General features: G+C 41.1%; 1 protein-coding gene across 1 annotated transcript in view; it reads right to left on the bottom strand.

The window, feature by feature from the left end:
- The window catches only part of PPP4R3A (protein phosphatase 4 regulatory subunit 3A), a 35,800-nt gene extending 10,200 nt beyond the window's left edge, over positions 1-25,600 (bottom strand). Inside the window, exons 1-4 of the mRNA XM_072337503.1 lie at positions 24,499-25,600; positions 17,996-18,051; positions 10,379-10,477; positions 7,425-8,042 (exon numbers count right to left, since the gene is read on the bottom strand). Of these exons, the coding sequence (XP_072193604.1) occupies positions 7,425-8,042; positions 10,379-10,477; positions 17,996-18,051; positions 24,499-24,640 (915 nt within the window). The 5' untranslated portion in view covers positions 24,641-25,600. The remainder of the gene's footprint in view (positions 1-7,424; positions 8,043-10,378; positions 10,478-17,995; positions 18,052-24,498) is intronic.
- Between the last annotated feature and the right edge of the window lie 1,786 nt (positions 25,601-27,386).

Raw genomic sequence — 27,386 nt, 5'->3', positions numbered from 1 at the left:
TTGATACCTTTGCATGAGATCCAAAGAGATTTTTTATAAAGCTGCCAGAATGCAGCTTCTTATGAAGTCAGTAACACCACACGCTGTTTTCTTCATCTTCAAACCACAGCCCTAGAAACCCAAGTTGCCTTGCTTATGCTTACATAAATAAAATTCAGAACCTGGAAGTACTTCACTTCCAAGGGCATGCCATGCTAGTGCAGCTGTAGTGCTTTCACAAATCAACCCAGGTTCCTCACATGGTACCACATATAAATCCAAAATAGGCTGGCTTGAGCTCCCACCCTACAGGGCACTTCGTCACACTCTGGCAAAACCTGTATTTAGAAAATGCCATGTGTTTCATCTTGCTTTGATATTATGCTTTTCTTCTAACGTAACCCAACAGTACAATGACAATAAAAGATAATGATTTCCAGACATAATTTCAGGTGCTATTGCTGTGACTGCTTCAAAACCCAAACTAAAAGAGATGAGAAAGGCAGGCCTAACTTGAAGTTTTTTGAAGCTCCCTCTGGAAGATCAAGCATGGGAAAGCTAAGGTCTGACTTTCAGACTTAAACAGTCACACACGTTCAGAATGACTGATTCCAATAAACATTTAAGCTGATATGAAAGAATACAAATATGTTGGTCTTCCTGCTGTCCAGCTGTCACATGGTTTCAGAAATACTCTATTCTAATATTTAATTAATTAGACATTACAGCAAATATAATTAAGTTACAGTAGAGGCATCAGGTATTTACACAAATCAAAAAACAACAAAAAACAGGGCATGCAACCATTTCTTTCGAGGAACATGTAAGTTCTCCATGATTAGCAGTGCATTTAAAAACACTGCTATTTTGGGGTGATGTAAAACCAATCTCTTCTACCAAAAGTATCAACAAGATGCTTGCTCAACCCCAGCTGGACAGTGGAATCCCTATTTCCATTCTTACTGTGGAAGAAAACATTTGCTTCTTCCACAAAACCTGGAAGCACATTCAAGTCAATACCACAATAATGTCTCAGAATGATCACTGGGAGGGGGGAATTTGGCTTTTCAATACATCAGAGCCATGATGAGCGTACTTCTACAGGAAAAAAAAAGAAAGTATAGAGTATAAGTACCAAATGATTTGTTTTGAGACAGAATGCGTAAAGAGGACACGTTCCCCAATCCCTGCAGGTGAAACCCGACAGGTGGAACCAGGCTGAAGCCCCAGCACAGCTCTGAGTCCCACCTCCCACATTCTGCCATGGCCGCCCACAGCAGGGGCTGCCCTTGTGCCCTGTGCCCAGCCTTGCAAGCAGCTGTGACTTGCTCAGGGCACTTCTGAACTCTGGGAATTGAGAAAGCCTCCACTGCTGACACAGTGTTTTGGGAATAATTTGCAGAAGTTCATCCTTCTTCAGCTCTCCACAAATATACTGTAACACTGGCTTTTACAACTCTATTTAAAGCATAGTAAAGAACATTTCCCATACTGTTATCTTCCTCCCTCCAAAATGCCATTAAATGCATTGTCTTTTTAAACAAACGCTGTTATCTGAACTCCAAGGGCCCCAGTACAACTCTAACCTCATTAAATTCACCGGAATGAAGATGGAACTGAGTGACTCGAGACATCCCACCCAATAAAATCTTTACGTGGCCAATATGCAGTAAGTGATGGCTACCCCAAGAAAACAAAAACAGCCTGTTACCAACTTTGTGGTAACGTCCTAGTCCTGAAACGCATTCAGATGCAGCCTCATTCCAGATGCTTAATGAACAGTATACGTGTCCTTACTGATGGGAAAAAAATTCCTTACATTTATAGAAGACTTGTGAACACGAGGAATATTCAAAACACATGATTCCTGAGATTTAAGATTGCTGATGAGAGTAATGTATCTAAAGTTACACTTCTGAGTGACCCAACACAGCCTAAGGAAAAGCACGATATGAAAGCAGAGTTCCTATTTTAGAAGTCACAAAGAGCCCACACTGAATGCTAGAATTACACAAGTGTGTATGTTTTCTGGCTTTCATGTTTTCCAACTTAGAAAAATCATTCAAAAATAAACTTCTGAAGTAAACACAGAGCACATGCATAACTCTTTGCAGTATGTGGCCTCTTAGCAGATAAATATCAAATCTATTACAATAGAAATGAGAAGCTCTGGAAGTCATCAGTGTTTTGCAAGAAAGTCTAAAGCTGCAAAAGATAGCTTGCATGGTAATTATACAATCTAGCCGCATTTCTCCCTATGCACATAAATTATTACACCGTGTACTTAAACTACCCATATGCCAAACACTAAGAATATTCACTTATGCTTCTGCAGGATCTGAGCAGATGCTCCTAAGATTGTATATGCTCTGTGAAGATAAATGAAGCCAGGTCATATACCCAGTCAGCCATTTCTGAGTTTCAAAAAGAAGAAAAACCCCAGATGAAGGAAGATGCTCAAGAAAGCCCTACGGGCATTTGTGAACAAATTTTCAAAGAAGTCCTTGTCCTCCAAAGGTCACTTAAAAAAGCATTAACAATCAATTATAGTATGAAGTATAGTTAATTTTCAGTTAGCAGACACTTCATGCCTGAAATTACACATAAATTACGAAACCCATTCCTTTCTCAGAACATAATACAGAAACCCAAGAAACTCAGCAAAACCTAAGCTGAAAAAAAAAGTATAATTTCCATCCCACTTCCCATCTCTGTACTCATTTTTAGTACTTCAGCCCAGAAAGCTTAAGTTTGATAAAATACTACCAGCAAACTGAAAATTACAGTTTCCAACGTACACTCCCTTCCTGCAACCACACCAGAAGGCTTCACAGTTTAAAATGTTCCAATCTCCTTTATCTCATGCTGTCTTCCCACACATGCCTTCACTCGATATCAATGAGCTATTTCTGCTCGAGACAATGTGCTGAAATAGCAGCAGGAGTCACCCAACCACCTCTGGAGTTTCTGCACAGATCAACAATCATTTTCTTCAATGAAGTTAAACTCAGAAATCATTCGCATGCACCAAAGGCAAACCTTTTCCCTTCAGTCATTTCCCACAGTAGGTGGCATTCTTTCACTCTTTAATGCAAGAAAAATTTCGCGGTGTGGTAGATCTCCAGAGTTAGTCCTGAGAAGCTGCAGTTAACTGTTGTAAAACAGCTGACCTGCAGATGTTCCCATCCTCACACATTTGGGCAAAACTGCCCACATGCACTGACACCACTCTTCCTCCAGAACACCTGCAGACAATTCACATTTACATCCCCAGGGTTCTGCCGAGAGTAAGTAACTCTCTGCAAACAACTATTATATACCAGCCTATTATCACAGACATCTAATAAAGCACAGAGATATACCTAAATGTCTTCAACCCCTTAGTTAATGAAAAGGGTGTGGGACTATCAGTAATGTCATTTTTGTAATTACAGAAGCTGATTTACCAGTACTGTCCTGTGATCACTGTTCAGCTAGGCACGTGAATTACTTTAATAGGGATCAAATCTTCCCTTTCCACTCCCTGGTCTCCTAAAAATAAAAGACCGCAGACTGAACAGCCACAAAGTGCACCTAACAGTCTGCATTCTGGAAATTAAAAACACCATAGGATTTTGCTGGCAAAGAGAACAGGCCATTGAGAAAAGGGGGGAGAGAATGGAAGGAAATAGTGTTTGCTCACTCTATGGCGCAGTTTTGCAAGTTTTTGCTTTGTTTTTTTAATACAAAGGGAAAGGAACTGGTGACCTCCAATATCAACATTTGTATGTATTTTTACTGCAAAAGAGCGTCATATAAAGTAAGAAACACCACTTACCTGTCCCACCCCCACTCTCAACATTTGGTGAGCTCCACGTTTCAGCAAAGTTCCTGGGTAGCATCAAGAAAAAAAAGTTCCTGGCATCAAGACTAGAACAGGCTGCACCCCAACACTGAATGCATATTAGGAGGGGCTGAAATTGGAAAATAAAGTTATATACCTCTTTCATACCTTCTGTATCATAAAACCTGTAACTGTGTAGGTCTCTACAGCAGCTAATTCCAAAGACTGGAAATGCTGGTATCATGGGTTTATCATCATAATCAACAAGTGACACCTTAACAAAGTTTCTGGAAATGATGAATATTAAGATGATTACATCACAAATAAACTAACCTCTATTTCTACAAGGAGCCCACGAGGATTAGTGTTTTTATAAAGATAACTGCAAAACTAACTTTAGTGAAGAAAGAGGAATTCAGTTCATAAGCCAAAGTACCAAAGGTGACCAATTCTCTGTACTTAGTTTTACCACAGGATGCACAAAAGTTATTATCCAGAGAAAGCAAAAGGAAGCAAGCAGGTGTCTTCAAGGAATTAACAAATTATAGTTGAAAAGCTGACCTTAAATGAAGCCCTATTTGGACACCAAATGCCTTAAGCAGAACACTGATAAATTCTGAATAAAGTCAAATGGCCCATCAAAAAGCACAGGACGCAAACTGCACCACCTACTTCAAATGTCTTGTTACCTTTCTGTAACCAAGGTATGCTTGAGTATACTTGAGTTACCATGCAGTCTGATGCAAAGGGGGCTCTTTCACAGCTTATCTTTTCATGGTGGAAGTAATAGTTTTCCTTCTCCCTTCCTTCAGCGAAATGAATAGAACACAAAGCAATCCAGTTGCATACACAGCAGCAGCAACATGGCACAGGCTATAAATTATTCACGGAGAAGGGTTTACTTCTAATCTGAGACATAAAACTTACTGAAGACATCTCCCTAGTCACAGACTCAGTCCTGAACAGCCAATTTAAAGTCAACAACAGAAGCACACCAACCTTGTATGACACATGAACTAAGGACCTGAGATTCATTTGCGTCTCCCAATAAACCATCATGATGCATTCCAGAAACATCTATGAGTTATAAAATAAACAACTTATGTACATACATATGGTCACTGAGCACTAGGATGTCCCAAGATGTAAAACTGAGAATGCCAGGAACTCCAGTGGACAGAGTGTAGACAAAGAAAATTTTACATCTTTCATAAATTAAGGCCCTCATCAAAGTATTGTGATATAAACAGCTACAGAAGTACACACTAAACCATACACTAAAAGAAGAAATACCTTAAAAATTAGTTACAGAAGCTAAATGAATAAAAGCAGTCTTTCAATTCTTATCTCAGAGTAGTATTTATCTATTATCCTATTTATAAAGAAATGAGAATGACTAATATACATTTTTATACAGGGACCAAGTGTGGGGGATGGAGAAATGGAAGAAAAAGTGCAACTCAACATGCTGCTCCATAAACGAATAAATAAATGCCAGGTAACAGGTTTAAACCATGGCTTACAGCTACACTACAAGAATGGAAAAAAATCAATAAAGCCTTTTAATCTCTTGGAAATATGACATTCTGATAAATTGTGATATCCTCTTTTAATTCCCTCAACAAGAAGAATTATCAGCAACATTTCTGCCAAACAGATTCTTATTTATGTATTACAGAGTTCCCTCTCAATGTTTTAAGAGGTGTATTACAGAAGGACCAGGAAATACAGTATACCATGGGTATATTTTATGCCTTGTGTGGTACCACAACCTGTAGAAAGCACCTGAACAACTTGAAATATCTGTCTTACTTTTAAAGTTTTGCAATGCTAATTCTTCTGCTCTGCAACAAAGAGCATACAATTCATCCTCAGATAACAGTAGAAGATAAGGTTCAGAAATTTGCAGTCACACAACAAATCAAAATCAGACTCAAATCACTACTTCATCTATAAACTGCAACTGACAAGTTTTGCAACCACACTAAATCTTTGTATGTTATCCCAAGCTTATCTTCCATGGGACAGATTTTAAGAGGGACAAAAACAACAAACAAATCAGTCACTATGTCGTTACCCTCAGTTTTTCCCAGGAAGTAAGCATGCCCCTTCTGATTTTACAGCATCAGGTCCCCTTTCTAGCTCCCTGTTTCCTTTTCAACATAGCAAAGCCAGCAGCAGCCACTGACAAGAAGACACCCAGAATAATTACTCTCCTCCTCAAGCATCATCCTCAGGACTTTGCTTTTAGCAATTCTTGCAAGGACATAAAGGTATTACAGACACGTGTCACACTGGATACTCAGGAGGAAACAACTGGATCTTTTTCAGCTCCCAATGTCAAGTTTGGATGTTTTCACAAACCAGCCACCACAAGATGACAGAGGCTTTCTGAGTGTTTTAGTCACGTGCATGTTGTGTTTTTGTTCAATGAAGACACACATACAGATATGAAGAAGCCTAGTAATATTCAAGATGCCCTAAGTGCTCTATCTGTCTACTCCACCAAGTGACAGTCCTTCCACAAGGCATGTGCCTCAGCTGTATCTGGATGCTTACCAAATACTCCATGGGTGGACATGACAGATTCAGGTTCAAGCAACTGGGTTCAATAATATCAGCATTCTGATAACTATGTGTGGTGGGTGGAAAAGCAGAGGGACTAGTTTTGACACTGATTTGCAACATGAGCTTTCAAATGTATTTTTCACTCCTTCTTTCTTGTATTTTTCAGGAAACGAAACAATGTGCACACTGAGATTCAACTGAAGATTTAAATGATTCACATAACCAGCAGCATCTCGCATTTTGTCCACTGCTCCAGATCATAAAGCCCCTACAAAGAATTTTTCTTCTTTAAAAGTTAGGAGAAATGTGATACTGATAATTAACTTTATATACAAACTACATGAGCCACAACAATTTAAAGAGGTTTTCTTTAAAACTGTAGGAAGTTCCCAGTATAAAGATGTGCCACCTATTCACAGTTGAGGAATTTCATGGGCTGGTGCAGAATACTTCAAATGTGTAGGTAAGAAACCTAAAGCACCGGTTACACATAATCTCTTCATACTTGCATTAACACATCATGGAAAAACTGGTCATCTCATGCAGTCTTATTTAGGGACTTAAAAGACAAACTAAGAAAACATTCAAGCACTTAAGGCAGTAGTAGGTTTTGAGCCTATGCTTTCCAAACAACTCAATTCCTTAATTTCAAAGTTAGAAACAGATATATACTGGCATGAGATTCTACTTATGAAATCTAGGTGAAATTTCATCTTATTTTTGGCATGGTAAAATCATCCTTAACTGTAGTGCCCAGGAAGTCCCAAAATACAAAAAAAGACAAAACCAACCCTTCAAAATGCAAATAAACTCTACATATGTTTGCTCCATTTAAATCATTGGTTAAAAAGAACACAGCCCATAATGTGCCTGTTAAAAACATATACCTAACAACTTGGTATTCAAATTCCACGTCTTTTCTTCACATAGCATTTCAAAATGACTTTCAGAATAACTGAAGGTTTCGTTGAAGCAACTCAGCCTTTCCAAGAAATATTAACCAACTTTCTCTGTCCAAGGTCAAATAAAGAGACAGAGAAATTCTTGCACTTACCTGTAACATACCAACTATTTCCACTTTATTAAAAAAGATGAAAGAATGAAGTGTTGATAGCATATTTTCCTCAAAAACTGAGGGAGTGGGTAGGACCATATCTTGAATATACTGCACTCTGTATGTCTGATGTATTTTTTGCTTCAACTCTGGATCAGATATAGGAATCACCTCTTTAAATTTTGCTGTTTTAGTCAGAAATTCCCTGTGTTTTCGTGACTGTGATAAAGACGGATCATATTCTAGGCATCCAATTACGTCCATTATACATTCCTCAGAAAACATGACTTCAAAAAGTGCAGTTCTGTTCAAAAGGAAGATTCCCTTGATAATTTCATATAAGTGATGTAGTCCTTCAATGTTCTCCAAGTCTTCGCACACGTGAAAAATTTCTAAGAGCTTCTTAATATAGCCCTCATTTTCCAGTGCTAGCGCCAGCTTTTCGCGGCGTAACGGCGAAGGCAGTGAAGACGCCACAAGTTCTGCAATTTCTTCTAGTCGACTTAATTCACAAGATGGTAATTCAAGACCTGGTGATGACATATCATCGAAACGTTCTTCCTCAGACTCATCGACAAGGTCCTGAGTAATATCAACAGAGGGGTCTTTGCCTTGAACCTATAAAACAACAGGTTTTCAAAAAATGAAGGTTTATCTTTCCTACCATTATGATGTTTTTCTTGAAAAAATACCATTTCAAACGTCACGTGCTTTTCATTTGTATACTCAAAATAGAAGTGCACATGTATGTTTCACATTGAGTATAGCTGGTTGGAAGGCAAGAAACAATTAAAAGATTTCTTCAGACAGAACTCTTTACAAAAATCAGTAGTATTTCAATACAAAAGGATATTCATAATGACTAGCAGGGACCACAACATTTCTATAGATGACTGTGCTAAACTATTTACTTCTATTCATTATTCTCTGTAGATAAGTTTTCAAATGCAGACCAGTATTACATTATTGCATTGATAGTTGTTAATATTCAACTAAGGTTGTTTATCTGCTCTTAATGCTTCTCATTGCTTCTGCAAGCTCAGAGTAGGCAGGCCAGTCTTGTTAACATTTTCAGGACAAGAGAACAAGCCTCAAGTCAAAGTCTGTTATCATGCACTCCCCAAACACTCAACAGAGGCAAAGAATCCAAAGTAAAATCTACAAAACTCTTAAAAACACAAAACCCCAAACCAACATTTACAAATGAGTAGTAAAAATCTGGAGCTCTCAGAAGAAGAAAACAAGGGAGACAGTAAGAGAGATCTCTAAAGACACAATCACAAAGCTATGTAAAGTACAAGTTAGTAAAAAAACTAAGACAGATGCTTGGGCATCAGAGTGCTTCAGCTTTAACTGTATCTTAACTGCAGTATCTGCGTATCAAATCTAGAAATGCAGAGATACATAAAAGGGCAGAAGGTGCAGTTCTTTTTAAACCCGCAAATCAGAAAATAATAAATGAAAATCTGGGAGAAATAACAATCCATGGCTAACAGCAAGCCTACACGTGGATTAAAACCCAGAGTGCAGTTAAAGGCCACTTATTCTTCTGCTTCTTCATCACCAACCACTTACAGTATAAGTGGTATCAAAGTTTTCCTTTTAGAAAAAGCTGTAACAACCAAGGAAACGTAAGATCTTGAAAGTACACAAGACAAAAATACATCCTGTTTTGAGACCACGCTATTGTAAAGAGACTGGATTCTTACAAAAATACTAGCTCTTTATTTAGAGGCTGAGGAAGCTGGGTTTCTTATCTGGGTGTTTCCCAAGAACACAATTTCCCCTCTCCCCCATTTTGTTTCTGCCCCCAACTTTTGGTCCTTTAACCGCTGAGGTTCTTAAAAATGCTTCCATACTTATTTACACAGGTGGAAAAGCATTGAAAAGATTCAGGAGTTAAAAAAGGGACCTAGCCACAAGCAGTTATGAAACCTGTTTTCTTTTGCTTTATTTCTGAAATCAGTGAAAATAAGCTACAGGTGGAGAGAACTATGTAGTTGCTGAACTGCACAAGGAGGGTGCACGTAAGGAAGGAATTATTAGGAAAAAAATAGAGAATTCCACCTAATGTAGCACAGCAATTAAGAAAAGTTGCAAGGCTTGGAATTAACAGAAAATAAAAATGAAAAAAAACAACAACAAAACCAACAAAGGACAAACCGAACCACTGTCAGTGAATATACTGACTACATTCTTTTAGGTCAGTCAGTAAGAAACAACTGAGCAGACTGTTCCATAACAATACTGTTTCCATGACCATATAGTCAGCAACTTAGTGGTAAAACACAGTAAGTTAATAAGCGCATGTTAAAATATCTGCATGCTACATATGAACTGCCTTATTCTTTAAACCCTAAGAATTATAGCTCTGTGGTGATAACACAGAGATAAAGAGCTGTCTCCTACTTCAACTACAAAATCATTCTTTCACAACCTGACAGTCAACAGAAGCAATGTCACATGGACATGAGTTTCTCTTGAGAAACTCAATATTGCCCTCATATGAACTAGAAGGACAAGAGAGACAGAAGAAAGAAAAATGGAGAAAAAGAAACATAAAAATTATAGTCGAATTCATAGGAAATACATTACAAAATCAACTAAGAATTTGTTCATTCTTCTCGCTACGAAAAAGTTAACTTTGTGATTGTTAGGAAACTTGCTGAACACTCAGTTTGGTGCTCAACCTCCTTGGGAGGTAAGAGATCTATAAAGTTATGTTGAACAAAATGACCTTAAAAAGCTCTAAAAAAAATCACAGTTTATGTTCATATCAGATTTCTGGGGGAAAGTTTTCCAACTTAAACATGCAAAATGTGGGAAAGGTGGAAAAGAGGGCAGTTTTGTTTTCACTTTTTATCTACTCTGTGCATATTCACCTCTTAGAAGAGACTACAAAGTTTGAACACAGAATGATTTTGGTGTCTCAGCCTTTCATTTCTCAAACTTACCTGACATATTTTTTCCCATATTTCATCGCATCCTGCTTTTTCTTGAAAGCTAAGTGCCAAATCATAGTTTTCAGCTTCAGACCACACAATCAAGGTATCCTGTAAAGAGAGGAGGAGATTTTTCATTTCAGGCAATTTGTGTTTGGTTTTCCAAGACTAAACAATGCTTAAAGAGTAAAATCTTAAAATAAGTATAGCTTGACACTTACTTACCACAGAATGGCATTGCAGAGCAAATGTGAACATCCTACTTCCATTCTTAGGATTAAAAACACTTCTTCATAAATCAGAATAAGTACCTTCTAAAATAACTTTGAAAGTTTTAGTTCACGATTCATACAATCATAAAATTGCTAATCTCAAAAGGCTTATCTACAACGCCTGCGTTTACCTCAATGTAGCCTCTGATACGATACAGTAACATTAATACTGCTTTTTTTCTTTTTTTTTTAAATGCTGCTTCAACTGGACCAAGCAAAACTGTAACCTTTTGTAAGATAAAAGTGAAAATCACTGTCTTGATCTTTTTTTTTTATCAAGCCCCAGGAAACACTGTGCTAATGCACAGAGCAGCTGCTTGAAGGAATTACAAAATACTTCAAGCGTTAAAGAAAAACAGATCTTTGAACACACACATACACAGAGTTAAATGTCTAAGAGTTTGCTTACATGTGATGCTGAACCATGCACGTCATTCCACACTGCACTTCTGAAAGGAAGTTTCATTCTAGATTTGTAGAAGTTAGTTGACAGTGTGCTTAGCTAGACTGACTACCCAGAAACATAAGCTCCCATCTACTTATTCACTTATTTGAGTAGACAAGGAGTTTATCAGAGCCCTCAAATTGCATGTAAAATTGGCATACAGAAAGGGAAAGCTGACCCCGCAATAAGATAAGTTTACCAAACAGCTTACAAAAACCCGCAAAGTAAATCAGAATCTGCATTATATATTGAACCAAATTTTATTTTTAAAGTCTTCTTGTTCTCCTGTAAGAGCTAGCTGAAATATGGCCACACTAAATACACACAGCCTCAAAAAATGATGTCATTTCACTTTAGGCTAAAATTATGCTTACTCACTAGCAAAAAACAGACATCACATTTCATTGAGAATCACAGAATAGACTTACAGCTTCATTATGCATAGGTTTTCCTTATGGTGATAATTCCTAGAGGAATTAACCTTAAAAACTGGCAAAAGCACTATAATTTGCCAGGCATGTATAATGTTTAAGACTGATTATTGTTTAGGCTTAATACAATTCAAATATTTAAATGAATACAGAAGATAAGAGAGATCTTATGTTTGGATTTTCATATTCACCTACAAGAAACTCCTGAAATTAATCACAGCTGAGCAGCATGATCACCTGGCTCCATCAGGACTCAGTCAAGCAACACAACATAATCAATTTGCCATTACCAGAGCAGCTGTACTACCACAGAGCACTGAAAGGTTTACCTGGCAAATGGCAAACAGTTCACCTTTCCATTTCCAAAGGGCTGAGGAGGAGGTGTTAGACAGAAGAAAGGGATTTAGGAAGACCACCTCCAAAATACGAAAGGAGGAAGAAAGGCACAGTTAATAGTTTATTCTCTGCAGGGCAGGTCATGGTGCACATACTCTGGTAATGACAGATTGACAACATCTAGTCCTGCTGACACATAACGAGTATAGAAACAGTTTACAAAAATGTTGGAAGTGAAGGCCCAAAAGGAAAAAAAAGAAAAACAAAGCAACAACCAACTGCTGCGGATCTCTCAGCTATGGGACAGGACTACACTGCTTCGAAACACCAAACATTGTCTTGCTACTGCAAAAGCATCCATCAGAAATTACTTAATACTTCTTAAGAAAGATGGGAAGATGCTTCTTCCATCCCAATAAACAAGAGCATGCCTAAATGCCCTTAACATTAGCTACTGGTTAGAGATCCAAAGAGATGAGCTCCACAAATTACCTCCTATAAACATAAAACCCCCAATCTTAGATTGCTCAGAAAACTGTTTGGGCTCAATCTGGTCAAAAATATTACATCTCCTCCATAATGCAGAAAAAAAATGGGTACATTTAAGACAAGAAAGTGAGCAGGAAAACCAAAATGAATGTTTGGAAATTTGTTTTTATGTCTTGTCATCAAACACAATTTAAACGCGGAGCTGCACGTTGTTGAACCCCATGTGCATTGTGTCAGTCGAGCCACAGACAAAAGACAAATGTTTTAACATCAAAATGTTTAATATTGAGTGCTATCAAAGAATCCCAGTCTTCTTATTCCTCACATCTTTCAAGACGCAATAGAGCACTTGGCAAGATTTCTGAAAAATACTGTGGCTACAGGGAAACTTCTTATGTACGGTTCAGTGTGCTGTTCCAAGTATGAAAATCATTTGCTGCTTTACAAAAATATTTTGACAATGGTGCCAGCTGGATGTGTCACCATTACCTTAGCACAGAGAAAAATTGTTCTTGCCTTAAAACAGTTTACAGAAATTCATCCTCACTTTCGCATCATTGCTCATTATGATTGCTTAAAAATAATCCGCAATTCTAAATCTTAAGCAAGAATTCTCAACGTGGGCTCTTTTTAGCAGACCTACACTCTACATTCTCATAAAGAAATCCCAAAGGAGTTTCATTTCTTGGTGCTCTTGTAAACATACAGTCTATGTCAAAACTTCTGAAATACAATCTGGCATTTTGCTGTTGCTCCTTTATGGGCTCTGGTGGGTTAGAAAAACAGGACGCTGGGTTTTCAAAGAGCCGCTTCTACGAGCTACATCTTCACCTGAGATTTCATTCCTGAAAAAGCTCATCTTCAAAAACATTTCTGCAACAGGTTAAGTCAGCAAACAGTGGTCATTTATTTAAATGGACAGGGCTTAATATCTGCCGAATGATTTAGTTTTGAAATCAGTTCCCAAAAGCTTGTTTTCCTTAATAGAAAGGTGACTGGATACACACCACCAGATTCAAATTCCCCCCATAGCATTAATCAGCAGACATGCTCTCATTAGACTTCAAAAAAGTTTTATTTAACTGTTAGCAGGCTGACTAGCACATGCATTGTACTGCATTCATACATTCTCCAAAGCAAGCCCTGGAATTCCATAGAGGAATTCAAGAGTAACTAGCATCTTTGTTTTCAGATCTCCTTCCTAATGTGATAAGGATCAAGAAAACTTATTTCTCCTCTGCAGCTCTTTTTCGTTAGCTCTGAAAATACATTTAAAACAAAAGGTGAATGCCTACTCATCTATTACTCATTCCCATGAGACCAAGGCTACTATCTAGAAGCAACAGTGCTCCACATTGGATAGCCTTTCATCATTTATTTGTTTAAAAAGAGTGAACAAATCCCTTCCTACAGCCCACTGAAAGTTCAGAGTAAGGCTGTTTCTACCCTCCTGGACAGCCTGATAGCCAGCCCGCCTTATCTCCTGAGCCTGGACATGGCCTATATTTTAAATGGCATGACAAACCAGTTCTCAGAACCTTGTTACTCAACTTGCAATCAGAAGTACAGTCCCTAACTTACTGCTTATAAAATAAACTAGTGGCACTACCCAGGTTTGTTGAGTTGCACATACATAGCTATCATGGCAAGCTACAGCGAAGTGTTCAGGTTAAAAAGTCTCACCTCATTAATGTAATGCAAAGCTAACTCAGAATTTGGTTTTATGCACTTCTTCATGCAGAACCTGGTTATCTGCATGTGCTAACTGATTATCTCCAAAACTGGAATAACACATCAAGGCCACATTCAGTCTTCTGACAAAATGTTTTCTGTTAGCTTCTATGAGAGCCTTTAACAGTCATACCTGACTTTCCCAGTTTGCTGCTTCTCAGCTGCATATTCATGTAATTGACCCATGGAAAAAGTCAATTTACTCATATAACAACCTCAATCCACTGGCCTAGCAGTCATTGCCAGCAGAAAAATGGAGTTCATGAGAAAATTTGTCAAGATAAAGAAATTTGATCACCCACTTAAATGAACCAACCACAAGCAGTCACACCCCCCTCTCTTTTCCTCCCACCCCACAAAGAACACACACTTCCTTACTATCTTCGCTACAATAAGCACAAATTTTATTGAAAGTTCCACTGCTGGTTCACTTGCTTCTGACAGCAAGCATCAGAAGTTCATCTTCTCTGAACATTCTAACAGTGCATTTTTGGTTCTTTTCAAAAGCATCTGTGTGACGAACAAGTTTGAGCTTCATCATCCAGGGGTAGATACTTTCCACCTACACAGCTAGTAAAAGTACTCCAGATGAATTTAAGCTTTGTAGTCTTGTGGGAAACTGGAAAGACGACTGCCAAAGCAGAGGACACAAGACACCAAAGTCTGCAGTACAAAGGCAAGACTACATGGATATAAGCTGTAAGGTACCCAAGTTTTGTTTCAGGCACTGGGCTACAAAATGTACATGGATGTTACAAATCTTCATTGTTCTACTGCTGAAGCTCTGTCAAAGTGTATTGAAATGCATTCCCGACTTTACACTCCTATCAGCTTTCTCTCCACTTACTAAAAAGAATTTGTTTTTAAGCTCTGAGCTATAGAACTAAATCCGGTACATTTCATAAAGTTGTACCATTATACGTTTTGTTGGTTTCTCATTATAAAATGATAACGTACAGGAACACAAGTGGTTGCTCTGATGCACTTTTTCTGTCTGCAAGTATTACCTAATGAGCAAGTCTGTTTTGTTGGGTTTTTTTTGCCATGGGATGTTAAGTCCTCAAGCTTTCTTACTACCCTGAGTTGTGTTAAGCCTTGTGATAGCGGGTAAGTCTGGGGTCCAGGCTGTGCAAACTGACATAGCTCAGAACTACATTGACGTACGAAAAGCAAGTCCCAGAGCAGATCTGCCCAGTATTCTTCTCCAAAGAAGTGGGCAGTGATACCTACCACCATTTAGATTAACATCTGTATCTAGACAGAAACCTGAATATGCCAAAATAAACAACAAGCATTGCTTACAATCCTAAAAAACAAGAAATCTAAAGCAGAAAGTTTGATGAGTTTTGACTTGAAGTTCAGATTTGCAGAGTGTTTTCCTTTGCTTTTCATAGTCTCCAAGGATGTTTTATGTGCCAAGAGACAGGAGGGAGCAAAGCAAGCTTCTACTCAGGTCTTCATCATTATTTTTACAAATAAGGATCTGAGCTGGGCAGTTACCATAAAACATGTGTATGTAAGCTCTGACTACAGAACTTGTAATCTTTGAAATTAAAGAGGCAATCTGTTTAATGCTGCCAAAAGTGCTGCAGGACAGGTAGAAGGTGCTCACACTAGTGGAAAAAAAAAACAAAGAAACTTCACTGTTTATTACAAGGGGTGTTCATAAACATGTTGAAGGACCCAGAACAATAGACATAGGAAGCACCCCCCAAATACTTATTTATCACACCTCTTATTCCTTCTAACCACAAATCACATTAAATAAAAGACTTTTTTTCTTCCAAGCTTCATGTCAGCCTCGATGACAGTCAGAACTTACCCCTTCATTCCATCGGATACCAAAATGCCACATGCTAAGGGCATCATGATAAAAACAATTTCAATGCATAGTTGTGCTCTCCTTTAAAAGGGCAGGTTTATCCTCACAATAAAAAATTGCAATAGAAGTACTTTAAGAACATCTCACTGAAGAGTTACTCTGAAGATTCAAGTCTTGAGTTCCTACAATATTTTACTGAAATTGCCAGAGAACAACTGAGAACTGCAAGCAAACTCAGAATTCTACTGCACGGTTCCATCAGTGGATCTTGTGTGGGTCTGTCCACTGATGTGCAGAGAAAACCAGTTTAGAAAATGTGTCTGGAGTACCACAGTCGATTTTTGTCTGTTTTAGTGAGTTTACACTGTTCAGAATTGTGAGAAACGCAGCTGGAAAGAAGCAGCTCATTTCAGTAGCCACATTCCAACCTTAGCTTAGATGGAATCATGTTTGAATTATGAACTTGGCTTTTACTGAGCAAAAGGATGAGTATACCTTACTTGAAAAACAGTGTGCTGCAAAGTAGGGTTACTACACACACCAAGAAAGATTTGGTATTCCTAAGGCTCAGAGAAGAGCCCTGAATTCAATTAAAGGCTGCACTCCTTAAATAACGAAAACATTTTTTCTATAAATTTCTGTCTACATAGCATTTGGAAGCTTTAGGACTGGCACTTTCCATCCTCCAGCAAATAAAGTGCTGTTCTAATAGGTCAGATTCATGTTTAATATTTTTATTTCTCTAGCCATGTTTTTGCAATCATCAGCATCATATTTATTCAGCTCTAGGTTACAATACACACTCAGCCCGGACTAGCAACAAGCAGAAGTATGTACTGCTGTTGTACTGACAGACAGGTGTAGTGGTTTACATTGATTTTACAATTTTATGCCTATTTTGAGGAGGCTGCACACTTGATCTGACAGAAAGTCTGTTGACACAAAGCTGGCCCCTCAAAGCTCTATGAGCAGATTTGAAACAGCAAAACAAGTTTACTCTACGCCACAAAGCTGTGAGATATTCTACATTATTTTAGGAGTCCTAAAGCTGAAGCAACTGTCAGAGAACCATGACCTCAAGCCAGGGTGGATTACAACTAAGAGCTAGTTTGCTTAGCATCTTTGCTGGTTTTGTCCTTCCTTACACCCTGCAATCGATTCTCCACTTCACACTGCCCTTACCAGTTGTTCAGTACTGACTGCTTATACAGTGTGTGATGAATTATATCAAAGGGCAGATACAGAGTAAACTCAAAATATTTCCAAGATGTTTTTAACCCAGACTGGTTCTACTCATTTTCAGCATGCAAGCCTACAAACAGCTGTAGCCACTGAACCACTGCAACTGCCTGCCAGCAAAACTGAACTGCACCCATGTTTCTAAGGAAATACTCCTCAGCCTTCAGCTTGAACAGTTTAATACATTCAATGCACCTGGCAGGATTTTAGCAGTCTGAAATGACCAGATGTGCAACAAAATACAATTTGGTTCAGCATTTTTAGTCCCTAAGAGTACCCTGCAGCATCCATCTCAGTAAGACCAGCAAGCGAAATGCAAGAGTTACAGTCTGCTTCTCCTCATCCACCTACAGAGCATTCTTTGGGAGCCTCACAATGTGTGGCTTAAATAATTGAGGTGAGGTGCAGGCTACAGCTGGGAAGTTACTTTGATGCATATGATATGCTTTGAAGCAGTATTAACCCAAATCCATCTTTCAAGTAAAAGCCAAAAGAAAGGTATACGTATAGTTTTAAAGAATTCTAGTCTTCTCTTTCAGAAATTATATTGAAAGCTACAGTATCAGAAATACTAAGAAAAAAGCCAGATGGCATTAAGTTTCAGATACTATAATCCTTCAGAACCTCAGCTAATCAGTGATTGTCACAACTGTGCTTTCTCTATTTCACACACAGAATCTGTTTGCATGTTTGTGTGGAAGCAGAACAGGTAACTTCAAAAAAAATGCACATAAATGTTAAGCACTACTTTGTTTCCTATTGCAGATACTCAAACATACAATACTGATTGCAATAGAGAGAAATCTGACTATTTCTGATGTTAAACAACTGCTGTTAAAAGTAAAGAAAAAACAGTATGTTTACCTGTTGCTTCTGGTACGCTGTATTCGGGTTAATTTTGGACTCCAAAAGAAGAGAACCTAGAAAGAAAAGTTCCACTTATTTACATGTGCACTAAAATTTCAATCCCAATATGATTTTTCTGAATGCTCTTCCCTCAGGTGGGTATTAACATCCTCCCTCCCAGCAACAGACAGACTTAATCCATACTCTACAACTTTATCTTTCATTTTTCCCCTGGAAGATGTTTTCCACATCATACAGAACATTCAGGAGCACCTAAGGACTGGATTCTCAAACTCTGCCACACTCTGAAATTCAACCTCCTTCTGTATAAGCACCAATGTTAATATAAGTCCGCCTTAGCTTGGAGGACTGACCTTGCTAGAAAAACAACAAAAAAATTAGAACTGCTTTTGTTTGTAGGCACATCACACCCCTCATCCACCTTACTGTTCAGCTGCCAGCATGTGAGGGACTGTGACAACCACAACTTAGGCACAGGCATCTGCAGAGCTTCATTCAACATACATGACAAACATACGGATGGATTAACTTTGCACTGTCTGTAACTGAAGTGTAAGGCCTCAGGCATCCCTTACGGACAGTTTCCCATTCATTCACCAATTTACATTTATTCTTTAATAGAAATTCAAACTATCAATTATTTAGTTACATAACAGTTCTAAGGTAGTTTTATATTTGTTACTAGAACATTTGCCAACAGAAGCAATCTTAAGTAGTCTCCCAAAAATCTCAATAAAAGAAAAAATGAAATGCTTCAACCACCTCAAATAGAGAAGCACAGGAATCTGAAGGTATGACAAAGAAATTACTTGGATTTGAAGAGCATACTTGGAACTGGAAACAGGAGTTCCAAATAACACAGTAGAATCAACTTGTTGAACAGATTACAGCTCAGTAGGTTTTACTATTTGAATGCACACCTATTCATAAATCCACATCAAAAACACCCCCAAACTAACACTTGCTGACCAAGTGTCACCATACTAAACCCTGTAAGTTATGTTTACAAATCAATTACTCCACTTTTGTGAAACTAATGGAAAATGTTAGATTGGAAGAGGTGAAGGCAGAGAGACTGATGAGTCTGCTCATGGAATTCCATTCACTGAAACAGAGGACTGTTAAAGAACAGCAAATATCAGAAGAGTTCCCTGTCTGTAGAACAATAAAGGTTATTACTTAATGAACTCAGAAGCTTTAATAAGAACTCTGATGTTCACTGTACAATTCTAAGCCTCAGATTTGATTTGATTTTTTTTTTTTTTTTTTTTACTTACCCGTGACTGCTGCTTCTACCTGATTTCTTAGGAAGAACAGCAGAGCAGCAGCCTTCAGGAACCATGCTGGCTTAAGGAGATGCCCCACACTGCCCTTAAAAGAACAGCTGCTTACAAATCCAGATACAATCAAACAACAAAACTGAGTTAAATGGCCCTCAAGGAAAAACAAAAGACACCAAGATAGAAAAAAAAAAAAAAACAAAAACCAACCAACCAAACAAAAAAACCCACACAACTACAGAGCTAAGACAAAGAAGGCAAACTTCAAGGATGAGCTGTAGTGGTGAAGCCAGTACACATACAGTACTCAGGCTACAGTTTCAGGCTTCAAACCTTGGATTTGCCTAGAGAATATCCACACACAACACTCCCTTTGCTGTTACCACCATCAGCTCAAAGTAGAAAGCATTTCCCTGCCATCTTTCAGTTTCAAACTCCCAGCTTCAACTAAAGTTTTAGAATGCTATCTCATGCTACTAAGTTCATTGACTGTCTTCTAGAAAGTCTTCTGTCTAGAAATAGCAGCAAACATGAATGAGAATCCCATAAGAATCACAAGCAAATGTCAGAACATGGCTTCTTTACTGGACTGGCCACAAAGGAGCATTTCTTCCCTTCCGAACCTGATGACTGCAGGAAATACAGTCAAACCTTATAAGGCTTGACTAGCACCCCACTCCCACATGATTCAACTTATTCCTCACCACTCTGGACAACTAAAAAATATGAACTCAAATGTACTGAAGTGCAAACTGCACTCTACAGCCCCTAACAGCTATGAGTCCATTCCTCTGGCTAAACTGATGCTCTGTTTGTGAAATTTGGGCTCCAAAAAGGGTTCAAGTAAAAAATAAAGATTAAAATAAATAAATAAATGGGTGGCTATTCCAGAAGTTCATTCAGTAAGCCTGTTTTCCTGCAGTAGCTTTTGCAGGATCAAGCCCCCTTCCCAGCAGGGGACTGCCATAGGCCTGATACTTGCTACTGGGAAGCAGGCAACAGTAACAGACACCTGTAACACAAGTGTGTTATTTAGAAAAATGTTATCAAGTTCAATATACCACAGTAGTGATTCCTAAATGCCCATCAATAAATACCATTCTTTCACTTGTCAGAAACAATTATTTTTCTGTTGGTAATATCCTAGAATATATCAGGGCTATCCAAACTACTTCATACCAACAAAACTTCATCTCATTTCCCAATGACTTCATTCAAAGAGAATAAAGACCTGAAAAATCACCTAAATATAAACAATGTTTTGAAATAAATCACCCCACATTTATACAGATCCACTTGTTCTCTAAATCACAACCTCAAGTGATCACAACCTTTGCAAAGGTAACTGCAAAAGAAAGTAACACCTGAAGCCACCACTGACTGGCAGAATTCTCTTATTTGCCACTGCAATGTAATATAGCACAGCTACACTCATTTAGCTCTTTTTTGTTAGTGCAACAAAGCCATTCTGTGATGTGACTTTGTGCATAGCGAATGGTTTGCCCAAAGGAAAAAAAACCATAAACAATGCTATTTTAGAAGATACTTAAAGAACATCAAATGTCCCAAAGCAGAAGACCTCAACGACAGAACTGCAGAATTGTTTTCATATATGCACATGGAGGAGACCTGCAGGTAAGAAATACTGCTCCTCTCCCGTGAAGTTTACTTGGATCTATCTTCAAAGGAAATAGAGGAAAAGATGGGAAGATTGTCACTCATTTCATCAGAATCAAAAATTATTTATGCTGAAAGAATTTCTAAACTTTAGTTAGTTTTCCCCCTATAGTGGGAAAACATCTTCATTTTTAAACAAATTAACACTTTACTTCCACTTGGGAAGATGAAGGAGATATTTTGCCTATTTTTGGTCGCTGTTCTAGAATCTGTAAAAAGCAATACTCTTCCAGGAAAGGCCTGTTGCAGGAGACTTCTATTCAAAAATAGAGCTGCTTCCCTGAACAAGTGCCCAAGCAGCTTACTGTTGCACACCAGCCTTACTGGCTTAGGGCTCAGCATTAGAACAGTAACCCTAGCAGCAATAGCAGCAAGCTTGTACAACAAGAATACAACAAAACAAATAAACAAAACCACCCAGGAAAGGTGTAAGACATTCCTGATCAAGTGCTACCAGTTTATGTGCTGTTTTCCTTTAAATAAATAAATAAATAAAAATAAAACTGAAAATAAAAAGGAAAGCAACTAGAAGATGGCAAGGCCACATGGCCTCCAATAGGGGAGCTCGTTCTGGCTTGTCAAAGTGGGGTTGCTGGATTGGTAAGCATTTCTTAAAAGTTTAAGCTTTCAAACTGCCCTTAGTTGAACAGAAGTTCACTCTAAGGGTCACCCTCAGTTATCTGGGTCAGAACATAAAGGGATCTGAAACCACACGAGTACACAGGCATTTCAAGAACCAGTCAGGCCACAGCAGTCTGAAAAAAAAGTTTAAGAAACCTCTATATAAGAGATCACTTCATATTCCCTGCAATGACTCCCGCAGTGCCTGGGAACATGACAGACACCTCAGTAACACAAACTGCTCATCTGCTCTAAACTCTTTTAAGTCTATGTTAAAAACAACAAAAACCCTACAGATAAGAAGTGAGTAGAACTGCAGCTTCTTTATTACTCCAATTCAGCATGCTAGCTTACCTTGGACTTGGCATAATGACTCCAACTCTTATCTGAATACCCTGACCCTGTCATAAAAACCCAACTATCTGTAAAGCAGCCATGGAGCTGCACAACTGGAAGACTGAAGGATGTGCCAGCCTACACAGCCAGCCACATGAGATCAGCTGTTCACGGCCTGCAGACAGTGGAACCAGAGTGGGGAATTTCCAGTGCAGAGGGGAACCACTGCTCACAGCCCCCACTCAGGAAGCAGAGCCCTCAGCTTTGGTCAGATCCCAGCTTCCCAGCCAGCTTCCTGGAGCACATCAGCAAGAACAAGCAACGTGCACAGGATGAATCTCAGCACAAACGCTAGGAAAAGCTAGTTTATAAAAGGAGGAAGGAAGAATTTCATTGTGGAATGAGGAGGAGCTGACAAAGAGACAATACAAGAACAAAATGGAAACATAGAGGTAGTGGTATATAGGTCAGGTTCCTAGTGCTTGCACAACTTTGGGAACCAGAAGCTACTGAGTTTTAGTTAAAAAAGCACGTGAGGGAACACAAACTGCACAGTACCTGAAACACTTGGTTTTAAGTTTAGCATCACCTTTTCCCAAATCATTTGCTCACATTTAATAATGATAGCATTTGCTTTCTCTAATCCACAAATCAGATTTTGTGAGGTGTTTACACAAGTTAGAAAAAAACTGGCCTATTAATAGAGTGCACACTTATCCAGGCTGGACAGATACTACTGACTAAATTAAGAACTTACACACTGCACGTTATTTGCTACTCTTGAAGCATGTGCAGAGACAAGACCGATGCGTGGTGTATCCTATTGGGTGCATTTCTGTGGACTAAGAGCAATTAGCACGTGTGAGCACACTGTCCTGATCCAAGTGCCTTAGTTATGCAGCACAAAGTAAAGACTTCACGTCTGTATTAGAATCCTTTACACCACGTTATGCTTTCCATTTTACAGACTGTTCAATTACAACAAAGAAGCTGGCAGCAACCGCCCAACTGTGGCTCAAAACAGTCTTACCACTTAAAGCCAAAGAAGAGATCTCAGTATGAATGGACTATTTCTTCACAAGAAACTCACAGACTGCAGTCCTTTTGCTTTCTTTCCCAAGAGGAACAAAACCAAGTAAATTAGAAAATTGATTAGCACAAAACAGACAGGACAGTTTTTAACCATTGCTAACAGATCTCCTTAGCACAGCAGCAGCAGGGACATCAAGGGCTGTATCCACAACAAAATACATGGCAACACAAGGTTTGCCTGAAAGTACAGTGATAATCTCCTCACCTCCCTCATGTTCAAATTAAACAAAGTCTCTTTCCATTCTGAGTGTTTTCTCTTACACTGGAAAGCTGGCCAGACTAAGAAGGCAGCTTCTTCACTGTAAAAAACAAAACCTCAGATTCATATAATGGCTTGGTTGAAAGGGGCCTTGAATATCACCTAGTCCCAACCCCAAAAATTATCTATTTAATTTTTTCAAGTATAATTAAGAAACTACAAAACCCTGAAATTCATGGTTAATCAGAAGACCAAACATCAAAAACCTGCTCAGATTCAAGTTCATTCCTCCACATCAGCTTATGATCTGTTTGCTGCACAGATTTTGGTAGCTTGAAAGAACTTTAACAAACAGTGAGAAGCAGTGATGCTCAAGGTGCTTTTCATCCTAGTTTCTATAATAAAAAAAATAATAATAATAAAAAAAACGGAAGAAGAATGGAAGGTCATCTGTTAGTAGCCTCAATCCACTATACACAGTAGCTGTAACACTTCAAAAAGCACCGAGGTATCCACTGACAGACATTACTAGCAAAAACTGCATGCCAGGTATTTTAAAACACAATTTAAAACCCTACCCTGAGTGTAGCACTCACTCCACCAATAATCAGGAGTAGTCCAAATGCAGCTATTGTAGACACTACTACTTGGCCTGTAGTACATTTTGTCATAAAAAGCAAGGGAAGCGGATTATGCATCATTCTACTTATAGCGAGATCTAGAGCTGGTCAAGAACTGAAAGATACTACTTCATGTGGAGAAAAAAAGAAGTGCCATTCTGTCCATTGTCTTTTCTACTACAGCTGCACTTTGCTAACTGTTGATAGATGCTGGAATGTTTTAATTCTTAAAAGAAAGGAGAAAGTGCAAGAGAGCAAAGAAATGGATATTAGGCTCATTTCTTAATAAGTCATCAGGTGGCCAAAAACCACGACTCAAGTCTGAGCATTTCTTCCACAAGGGGTTATTCCCAGAAACACCTGAGGACAGGTAGATCACGGCGATCAGTTCTGAAGCGGGGGCATGCCGGGCATCTGGGGATGGATCACGAGATGCCCACGCCCGCACAAGACTTGTAACCAGACCTGACCGCGTTTGTACGAAGCGCCGTATTCACCGTGAACCCAACGCCTACTACGCCCGCATTCGATGGCGGCGAACTACGCCTGGAGCCTGCTTGCTTGTAGTTACCACGTTTGAATTACACTGCGAAACACTCAGGCAAAGAAACACACAAAGCTAAGCCCACGGCTTTCCAGGGCAGCACGAGGCCGCAGACCTCGGCGCGCACTCACCATCGCTCTCCGCCCTGACTAGCAGGGACATGCCCTTCAGCCGCTCCACGTAGCAGGAGGACACATGCCCCGTGCCTCGGTCGTCCCATTGCCGGTCCTCGTTCAGCGTGTAAACCTTCACCCTGCGCCGGGTGTCAGTCATCGTGCCGCCGGCACCACGGCCACCGCGCCGCTTCGCGAGGGCTGAGGGAGCGTGAGGGCGGCCGGGGGCTGGGCCCCCTCACGGGGGGAACGGGAAGGAGGGCGGCAGCCCCACGAGGACGCGCCAGGAGAGCTCCTCGTCCCGCTACTCAGCGCTCCGATGCGATCCTCATGCCCACGGAGGCGGAGGGCCGAGGCGCGGGGAAAGGCGGAGAGAAGCGCTGCTCCGGGTCCAGCCGACAAAAGGCGGGTAGAGCTCCACGGGGAGAGGCGGCGAGAAACAGAACGTGGAGAAGATGCGGATCCGGGGCAGTGGAAGCAGCGGCAGGCAGCGGCCGGCCCAGGCTGGCAGCGGCGGGCAGCCCGGCAAGCAGGGGCCCGAGCGGGAAGCGCCGAGGCCGGGCTGAGGCGGGCGGGAAAGGCAGGCAGGAGCGGGACCGCCCGGCCCGGCCTGAGCGCGGCTCTTTGTGCGGCGGCCGCCCAGGCCCGGAGCCCCTCACTCGTGTCCGTCAGCGCAGGGCGCCGCGGAGCCGCCCTCTTTCCCGCGGGGCCGGGACTGGCGGGCGCTGCTGGCCCGGGGCGGGATGAAGCGGGCGGGGGGGCTCAGCGCCCCGACTCCCCCATGGGCTCCGGTCGCAGGCGGCGGCTTCACTCTCAGCCCGACACCGCCGCCATGTTCTTCTTCTTCCTCCTCCTCCTCCTCTTCCTCCACCCGGTGCAGCTGTGGCGGCTCAGTCCCGACTCCTTAGCGCGTCCCGCGGCGAGGCCGCGCTCCTAGCACCCAGCGGCGGAGAGGCGCTGGCCCGGCCCTGCCGAGGGGGCGAGCGGCAGCGGCGCGACGCGGCCCGTCCAGCCCTGCTCCCTCCGCCTCTGTCTCCGCCTCAGTCACTGCGCGGCCGCCATCTTGGTTTCACCTCTCACTGGAGGCGCGGGGTCTCCCAGCCAGCAGCGGCACGGGCCGCCGTCCAGCATTTAAAGGGCCAGCGGCCCCGTGCGGGCAGCGAGACGGGGCTGAGTTCTGTCGCGAGGCTCGGCTCCGCGCCTGCTCGGCGGCACCCGTACAGTCCTACCGCGCTCCCCGCAGCGCCCCGCCGGGATCGCTCTCAGCCGGGGCGGGCGGGAGGCGCCTGGCCCGGTCCGGACGTGGGAGTCGCGTGTGTGTGAGCGGGTGGGAAAGCGCTGCTCAGTCCCACTCCTCGGGAGCAGCTTCTACCCCTCCCTGCCCTCGTTGCACTGTGACCCCGTATCAGGGCTCCGCGGAACACACGGACCCGAATTCCTGAAAAGCTTTTATTGTTATGATCTTTTTTTTTTTTTTTTTTTTTTTTCTCCACTCCAGTAGAGCTGAAAAGCAGGAGTTAAACAGCTGCTGGCTGAGCGACTGTTGGACCTCTACCGGCAGGGATAGGCTGTAACCATTGCAATAACAAACAGAAGCTGTTGAGTCCCTGGTTCTGCTGTTGCTTCCAACACCCAAGCGCATGTCTGACAGACTGCCCTGCAAAGGGCACCGCGGGGCTGGCAGGATGTGCAAACAGGAGTGCAGTTTGGGCCCTGCTGACATAGCTCTGCATTGGAGCCCATTAAGTGCACTGGGTGTGATGCGTACAATGTCCTCTCTTGAGGGTATGGAGTCCTTGCAGAGGGATCTTGACACATTGCAGGACTGGGCAGTCAACAGCCACATGAAGTTGAACAAGAACCAGTGCCAGACTCTGCACCTGGGATGGGCCTGTCCTGGTGGACTGAGGGATGTGAGACTGGAAAAGTGATCTGGTCATTAGATGGAAGCTGAGCATGGGCCAGCAGTGTGCCTTTGCAGCTATAGGGCCTACTGTACCCTGGGGTGCACCAGGGGTTGTCACATACTGCTCTGCTCTGTGCAGCCTCACCTCCCGCACTGGGTGCAGTTCTGGGTGCTACGATGTAAGGAAGACATAAAAGCATTAGTGCCCAAATGAGGGCTATGGCAATGGGGAAAATATATGAAGAGTGGCTGTGTGTTTAACCCAGAGCAGAGGAGCTGAGGGGAGGCCTCATGGTGGCTGTAGCTCCTCAGAGAGCAGAGGGGAAGGGCTGAGCTCTGCTCTCTGTGACAGTGACAGAGACTGAGGTGTGGAGCTGTGTCTGGGATGGGTCAAGCTGGGTGTTCAGAAGAGGTTCTGCACCAGAGGGCTGTGGGCATAGAACAGGCTCCCCAGGTCAATGCACACAGCTCCAAGCTGCCAGCATTCAAGGATTTCAACAGTGCTCTCAGACACTGAGTTTGAATGTTGGGTGGTCCTGTGTGGAGCCAGGGGTTGGACTTGGTGATCTCTGTGGGTCCATTCTAACACAGGATATTCTATGATAAACCTCCAGAATATTGTTCAGACATCTATAACGTGGCTGAAGGCAAGCTGTTTTCAGTTCTTGTTGCAGTGCTGCTGGCTAACACAGTGAATGGTTTGGAAAGATTAGGCTGCGTGAGAAGGTGAAATGAAGCATTCCACTCACTGCCACCACAGGGCTCCATGTGTGTACCCTGGGAACTGCTGTGCCAGGACCCCTCCAGGGCGTATCTGCAGGTGCATTCCTGTGACTTCAAAAAACACTGATGTGTAAGATGTCAGTAACAGAAAGGTCCACGTGACTCTAACATTTGCTCACAGTTTTCAGATTGCATCATCTTGTGGGCATCAGATTAGGCACAGACTGCAGCAAACTGTGCAGTTGTGATTCTTATGTGATTTAGGTTGTTTTGTGAA

This window comes from Excalfactoria chinensis, chromosome 5 (assembly GCF_039878825.1).
Source record: "Excalfactoria chinensis isolate bCotChi1 chromosome 5, bCotChi1.hap2, whole genome shotgun sequence".
Taxonomy (NCBI): Eukaryota; Metazoa; Chordata; class Aves; order Galliformes; family Phasianidae; genus Excalfactoria; species Excalfactoria chinensis.
This window is presented reverse-complemented; position numbering and strand designations above follow the sequence as displayed.